Source organism: Charadrius vociferus, unplaced genomic scaffold, assembly GCF_000708025.1.
Source record: "Charadrius vociferus isolate BGI_N301 unplaced genomic scaffold, ASM70802v2 scaffold450, whole genome shotgun sequence".
In the NCBI taxonomy this organism is placed as follows: Eukaryota; Metazoa; Chordata; class Aves; order Charadriiformes; family Charadriidae; genus Charadrius; species Charadrius vociferus.
Window position 1 is genome coordinate 2,307,967 of NW_009646931.1, and position 8,349 is coordinate 2,316,315.

At 35.7% G+C, this 8,349-nt stretch overlaps 1 protein-coding gene across 1 annotated transcript in view; it reads left to right on the forward strand.

The window, feature by feature from the left end:
- The window catches only part of LOC104295010 (chromosome unknown open reading frame, human C5orf42), a 65,534-nt gene that overhangs the window by 48,641 nt on the left and 8,544 nt on the right, over window positions 1-8,349 (forward strand). The window contains 7 exon segments of the mRNA XM_009894711.1: window positions 872-984; window positions 1,234-1,432; window positions 1,680-1,924; window positions 3,569-3,662; window positions 4,602-4,757; window positions 6,199-6,229; window positions 7,665-7,796. Coding sequence (XP_009893013.1) covers window positions 872-984; window positions 1,234-1,432; window positions 1,680-1,924; window positions 3,569-3,662; window positions 4,602-4,757; window positions 6,199-6,229; window positions 7,665-7,796 — 970 coding nt within the window.

Sequence of the window (8,349 nt, forward strand, 5' to 3'; positions counted from 1 at the left end):
CTGTATAAGGAGGTACATTTGTGGATTTTAGCCTGATTTTATTGCCACTTAATCTTGGGAAGTTGGTGTTATGTAGGCCAAATGAGTTGACCAGAGGGATATTAAGACATATCACAGCTCCACATGAAATCGAGCTGTAGTAGCTCAGCTAATTATACAGTTGTTCCATGCATTTCCTAAGTTGTGCAATAGCTATATGCCAAGTAACAATGTTCCAGTCTCAAGTAGGAATTTTATTCCCAGTTCATCTTTATGGTCAGTCGGTTGAACAAAAATAGAGGGTAACTTTGATTTTGGGCTAAAGAAGATTTATTTTGGTTTGGGTTTTCTCTCCCTGTTTTATAAATCCTTGATAAATTGTACTACATAGAATTCAGTAGCTAAATATTTTCCCTTTGATACCAAGGGAGCATATTAAGTTTTCCTTTCTTTTAAAACTCAACAGTGTTGTTCCATTTGGAAGATTATTTTACTGTGTCACATGACTTCTTTGCAGATAGTTAATTAGAGGTCTTTCTAGCTGAGTAGTATCATTTATTTGGATCAGGTAAAGATTATTTTTTTTAACCTATTCAGAAGGGAATTGGAAATGAATAGCAATTTAGATTGCAGCATGTTGCTTTCACTTTAATCTTCTGAGTATTTTTCTGCTAATTTATCACCAAATAAAAAATAATTTAGCAGTTTGTTGTTAGAAGCAAACATTAAAGAAACCTATTAAGCTACATTGTCTATCTTTATTTTTTAAAAGAAACATTAATCAAAGCTTTTCTTATCATGTAGAGCATGCGGACCTATTTCCAAATAGTTTGTCTGAATTTTCTTGGCTTTTATTGTAAATATAATACTGACTATTATTCTTTTCTCATAGAATCATCTAGTGCCCCTGAGATACTACCACCAGATGTGTATTTAAACCTGAAATTCCCCACTGAAGTGAATGAGAGAACTTTACCATCCTTTCTGTCAGATGCACATGATCCGGTTAGTGGTCCAGTGTACATACATTTTCAATATACTCTTTGTCTTAACTCATGAATTTGGGTTCTTTATATCAGGATGAGTCCATTGTATAATACCATAGGGAAGTTTGTAGTTATTTTGCCTCCAAAACAAAAAGCCTTAGAACTCAAAGTAGCAAGAGATGAACACAGGAAATGGTTAACAATGTCCTGTAAACAACATATGCAAAACACATAATTTATAATTCTTAATAATCTTGTTCTTGTGTAGAGTGAACGTGAATATATCAGTGTGGTTGACATTGAAGACAGTGGCATCCTTAACAATTTGCCCATGATACTTGAGTCTGAAGAAGAGACCGCTACTGCACAGCAAAACGAGAAGTTTGAAATTCCATCTACTGCGAAACTTCATCACATGGCAGCTTCTGTTACTAATTCAATTCCACCTGAGGCACTTCAGAAGAAAGGTAAACCATTTTGGTTTTAAATCAGAAAAAAAAAAAAAGCTATAAAATGTTGTAATACTTGTATGTCCCACAGAAAACCTGTAGCCTTTCCCCAACTCACCTCCTGCTTTTTTAGTCTTACACATCAAAACATTTATACATTTCACTTCTTTAGTGACGATTCCTGCCTCCGAAAACCTACTATGAGGTATAGCACAGCTATGCTTAATTATATTCAATGATGTTGGTGCACTCTTTTTATTTCAAGGTGATCATCTGAAAAATGCATCAAGCGAAGTGCAAAAGGAAGATAAGAAGGCAGATTCTGCTAGAGATAATGTAACTTGGAACATAGTACATGAAGATGACAGAACTTTCCCTTCTTCAGGGCACCCATCCAAAGTAGTTGGCAAAGAATGCTTTTCCATAAAGCAGCAGGAAATGGATATGCAATTACAGACACTACAAAACATAACAGAAAATATGGAGGAGGATTTCAGAAATACCAGACTGGTGAGTACTGACTGCTAGCTGTTGTGTCTGAAACAGTTTATTTTGTACCTTGAGTCAGCTAAAGACAAAACTTATGTTTTGGGAGGATGTATTTTCAAATCTGCTTACTACATGTTGCGAGAGATCAAGAATAATAATACACACTTCTTTCACATTTAGTGCAGTATCTGTTGGCTGACATGGTTACTTACAATGGACCAAATGCTGGCCAGAATGGTGATGTTCTTAGTGAATGGGCAGAATATGTTTAATTTCCCTGTAACTGGGAGAATGGAATAGCATAAAAGTTGAGGCTAAGGAAAGATTTCTGCAGTTGTGCCTCTGCAGAATATTATGTGACTGTTCCTATTTATTTTCATAAAATATTTGTATCTAGAAATCTAAATATGAGAAGTAAAATAAATCCATTTTGGACATAGTGCATTCAGATGATCTTATATATTATTCAGGAATTACTATTTTATAGGTCATGACAGAGATAACAGTAAAAAGTTAAAAAATTTCAGCAGACTGACCTCTTAATACTATATCTAGTTTAATTTGCCTAAAACTTGAGGTGTGGGTGACTTTAGGTGAATGTGAAATGAGGAATGCTGGCAATTATTTCTTCAGATTACGTTGACTTTTTTATTAAATTTAGAGCAAACTGGGAGTGCCTAATTGAAGAATGAGCCAGTAGGTTCTGATTTTACCTAGCTGGTAAAAAAAATTCTTTCTCCTTGCACATCAAGAAAACTAAGTCAGTTTCCAGTTCCTGTAAACCTGGCTTAATACAGAATGAATTCAGTAGTGCTGTGTAGTTCCATGGCATCTACTTTTTGTATGATCATCCAAACTAATAGTGTCCATTGCCTGTCCTTCCCTGTATTCACAGCAATGTTAAGGACCTCACTGTGTCACCTGCGTACAGTTACTACACTAAGAAGGATTATTTAATCACTTACATTCTTCAAGGTGACGATCTGACCAGATTTTTAAAAGCCTGTAGTGAAAAAAAATCTTCACATATCCTTTCTTTGTTTCAGCATTTCACTGCATTTGGGTTTTAAACCACCTTCTGGATATCTATCTAAATCCTAAAGATAAACCCATTTTCTTTTTTGCCCTTATTTCAGGGCACACTGGTTGGTCATTCCTTTTATAACAATTTCTTATGTACTAGAAATCAGTTTGGAGGCCTGTTCTTTGTAAGAATAATGTTCAGTAAAATGTATTAATCTATGTTAGTCAGATTTAGTTTTCACTTTCTAGTTTTAAACATAAGGAAGCGCCTGACTTATGGGGAATATGGAAATATTTTTATTTCTGTGGGTTTTAGATAAGATATATTGGAAAAAAATGCAGCTATTTTTTAAATAAAGATGATGTGATCAACAGGAGTAAAACTGTTCACAAGCTACAGTTCATATGTGTTTTTCTCAGAGTAAGAGTCCAGAAGATTGAACTCTTAAGATGAAGTGAATCTCCTTGAGCTACTTTGATTCTATTTCCATTGTTTTGAATCATGATACTCCATTAAAATGTTGATAAGATTCTGAAGAAAAAGATGTATTTAAAGTGAACTTTGAATGAATATCTGCAGTGTAAGTCTCAGAAGTACCTTGAAGAATATAATGTTACTTAGTTTTTGGGTTTCATTTATAGCTAGTGAAAATAATAGAAGATTTTGAAATGGCTGCCGATTCAGACCTTGGTGCTCGTCCTTCATTCTCTGAAGATGCTAGAATCGTTGATGATGGTATGTTTTCAGTTAACGGAAGGATAGTGAATTTGCAACTGAATATTAAACTTAACTAATTTTTAATTACTGCTGAAGTTTATTGCAGTCCTAAAAGGTGTCATTGAAATATGCACCAAAAATCAAAAATATGAGAGAGAGAAATAGAGGTAGAAAATCTGAATGTTACGGATACTGCTTCAACAAAAATGCATTTGAAAATATCTGTATACTTTGATCTTTTCCAAAACCATAATGCAGAACTTGGATATAAAATTTTAAAGATGATAGTATGTACTTCTATTGTGTCATAAAATCAAAACATAGTGCTTATGAGTGCTTTGCTTGCTGATATAAAAAGATACGAAATTCGTCCTCAATTTTCTCTGTGTATATAAAGACACTTCTTTCATGCATCTTTGGTGCCTGTTTAGTTGTAATATCTGATGATTTTAATAAAAGCTTACATCAGCTTAACTGTTTGCTAGAGCTGATGTATTGAATAATTTATTGTTTTTATAACAATTAACGATATAGTACCTGTTTACTAACAGCTACTGTACTGTGCCAAGAAGGAGAATGCTAGAGGTACATACTTCAGGTCCATTTTACATTCATGCCAAAAAATAGTCTCATCTACTTATGAAGTTAACACAAAGCCAAGTGGTAGAACCAGATCATGTCTATTTCTGTATTTATACATAAGACAATGTTTAAGATGGCATTAGCCTCACACAGAGCAACTCATAGTTTAGTCTTTTTGTTCACATGTACAAGACTGTTACATACATCACAGCGCTGGTAGGGCCCTTTCATAGGGAGGCACAGCTGGTCTAGGTTCAGGTTGTTCAAGGCTTGACAGATGTGCCACTAACAAATATATATATGAGTGACAGCTTTTGCGTTATGGGATTTTTTCATTGGTCTACACTAATTACTGTATTCACTTTTTTTTCACAGAATCAGAACATTATTTGAGGGGCATGATTTTTGAAGATATTACAGATGATGAAAAGGACGAATATCCTGTAGCCAGTTATACTACATTGGGAGTACACTCTCCTGCCTCTGCAGCCTCTGCTTCAAACTTTCCCAGTGGCACAAAGACATCTTCTGGTATAATCTTTACTGTTTATTTTTCCCTTTTTCTACTTTTAAAAATAAGTAAACCTTTTCTTCCTGGTGTAATACTTCCTCATTGCTGTTATACAGAATGTTATGTAAAGCTAATTAGCTCATAAAAGCCAGTTGTCAGTGTTTCTAGATTGCATTATTTATAATGGGTTCATGGATGTGTATTGATAATGAGTTTATATGTTACATGACGAACAGTATCACTAAGCATTGAAACCAGTTCAGCAGTGAATTATACTTGCACTCAAATTCACCATTATTGAAAGAAAATTACTAACTTTGAGTCTATTTCGGAAACCAAATCACACTGATTTGTAATTATTTAGTTACGTGTAGGTGTATATAAATAGGCACAGTGCCACAGAACGCTCCCAAAGCTGACTTTATCATCTCTGTCATCCTCCTATGTTTTAGAGAGGTGAGAGCTGAATTAAATCCAACCCACATCAGCAAAATAAAATTTTTTTTATTACTATTCAGTAACTAATGGCTGTGTCCTAAAACATTATTTTATGAGGTCTCGTTCCATTTTGCAAACTGACAGTAAATAGAATTTTGCAATTATGAAGACTGCAGTAACATTAAAAGGAGGAGGAAAAATCACTATGCAAGCAACTTATTTTCTGTGTTTAAAAAAAGCAGAGGGCCTTATTTTGTCTGCAGGTTGCCTGCATTGCTTGCATTCAAGCTTCTAAAAATAGTACATACTTTGTACAGGTGAACATGCATTTGATAGTCGTATTTGCAGCAATCTGTCTTAAAATGTGTTAAAACATGGATCCTATATCTGCATACAGCAGAAGTGAATCTCAAATGGCATGCACACCCAGATAAATTTTATAAACAGTAATACACGTACAGTTTTCTCTTTAAGTATAGACTTGTTACTTGCAAGCTAAGAAAACTGTAGTCGATACTAAGTTACAACTATTATTTTTTGAGACCACAGTTTAGTTTAGGGAGGATAGCAGTGCTTTTCCTTCCAAGACATCCATACTGCTCTTCAGCCACATTTCCTGAATTCCAGGAGTTCATAGCCTGACTTCTTCAAGTAAGTGGCAATTGTTAATTTTCCATAAAATGCTATATAGTTAATTGGAACAAACCATTTCATTTTATTTGGAACTGATAAGTTTAGTTTGATTGTGGCAGAAAACTGACAACAGTGATCTCAACTTCCTAGCAAAACTATTCATGTCAGTCAGGGAGCTGTTAATGTTCTCTGAAGACTGTGTTAACATGGCGGTAGATGACATGCTGTCTCAGAGGTTATTAAGCCTATGTACAATGTTCATTTGTTTTTAATGTCAACATACTGAGGTTGATACATTTCTGTAATTATCCCACAGGCTGCTTAACATAGGTATTCTTAATTTGTGTACAAGTGCAAGGCTTTTATTAACAAAGGCTTTTTCTTTTTCAGGCTTTCATGTATGCAGAGATCTATGTGATAGGTATGTATTTTGACATTGGTTTTGTTGCAGATTTGTTTACTTCAAACTCCTACCAAAAAGGGGACTGTCAAGGTGGAATTATCACTTACATAAAAATCTAGGCATTAATTTTCAAACTGAATGAAAGCCTTTTTATTAGTTAATTGCATTTCATTTACATTACTTTGGTAGTACCTGTTAGATTTACTTTATACAAAAGCTACAGAAGCATTCGAAGTTGCTTTCTAGTTACAAGTAACAGAGCTGTTAATGCAGATGCTGCTGTTGTCTATGTCCATTTGTTATTTCTCCTGTTTTCGAAATACTTGTTTTCGTACAAGCGCTTGTAACTGCTGCTAGTAGTCATCTGCTGAAGCCAGCTGTCATCAGAAGGTTTTTGAAGTGTTACCGTATGAACAGTGTAAAGCAACAGACTGAAGATTTCAAAACTGGAATGATCTTATGCATTAAATAAAATGGTCTGACATACATATTTTTTTACTGTTAACTGCTGTTAGTCTTCCAGGTCCAGTTGTGCAGTAGAAAACAGTAGCTGGCTTCCCTTTCCTCCTGGTCATTCTGCTCAGTTACTCACCTGTATTGTTTTGCTTGAAGCATAGCAGTAAACTGAGTCGTTTACTTTATTTTTAAAGTATTGTAAGTTAAACTGCTCATTGTGTCTGAAGTAGATGAGGGAGTGATTACATAACCATGAGGATGGATGTGAGGCAATAAACTTCAGCAGATGGTGATTCTTAACCAAAGGAGTAACTTGAAGCAACTGTAGCTTGTAATGACAAAACTACATGAGATTTGTATTTATTGAGAACAACTGATTAAAAGAGAGGAAAGAAATGGGCAGAATTTAGGTAAAACTGTTCTCTCACTCACGCTGATTGTTGCTCAGAAGGTTGTTGAGAGTTGAGGTTCCTGAAACCGGTAGCATCCCATAGCCTTAACTCATCATGGGCAGCAGTACAAACCCTGTAGGTGCTCCTGGCCTTTTGGGCTGCCAGGCTCAGCCTTCTCTGGGCCAGCCATGTTCACGTACCCCAGCAGAGCTCAGGCAGTTCAGCTCTGGGTGGGACCATATTTCTGGATGGCTTATTCAAAGCCCTCTTTGCTGCGCTATCCCCAGTGTTAGTCAGGTCTTGCTCATTCTGTCCTGTTCGCATTGGGGAGCTACAAAGTTGGCTGAAGTGTACGTGAAGACAGCAAAGCTAAGGTGATGGCCAGTAAGTTTTTTAAGACAGTGCATCTGCATACATCATCCAGGTGTTGCTTGTGTGCACTAACACAGTGAGATGTAGGCGGAAGAAAATTCATTCCAAAGGCTTTTGGTAAAAACACCTGAATGTTCTCATTTTCAGCATAAAGGAAGGATTTTAGTTTGCCCTTATAGGTATGTTCTACTTCAAATCAGTAACTTTTTTTTTTTTTCCTGCCTAACTTTAAGCTCTTTAGAAGATCCCCTGCAAATTACTGGTCTGAGTGGTGTTACTGACATCATTAGTGATCTTGTAGTAGAAGGTGACGTCTCTCCGTCAGAGCTGGGCTTTACAAAAATACAAGCTAAGAAAATCTCTAGGTAATACGATGGCTGTTTTTTATTATGTGTTAGTTATATCATTTAAACCCTGCTTATTCTTCTCATAGCTTACACCCTGTAAACAAGCATGTGATTTAAGTTGATGTTAGTAGGACTAGAATTAGAACTGCTTAATAGCCACTATTTTACTGGCCATTATTGTCAAATATGATAATTGGTTTTTATTATGTTGGTTTTAAAATTCTTCCTTTCCTACTTGCTTGTTCCTTCTTCTACCACGTACAGGCTGGAACACAACTGTATATATATACAGCAGATTCAGTTCAACCAAGGGGACTGGAGTCTTCTAAAGCAGTTCTGAAAGACAGAATAGAAATTCCTGTCAGTGGCAAAGCAGCTTCAGAAGCTTCCAGCCCCAGGCTCCAGCTTGTCATGCTTTCCTCCCTGCTGGAGATTTCTGCACCTTCCCGACTGCCAGTTATAAAATCAGCTGTGTTCTTTCCTGAGATATGTTGAAATTACAGCTGTTTCCTACTCCTGTTTGTGATACCACTTGCTTAAAAGGCAAAAATACAGCTGTTCAGGATGCTGA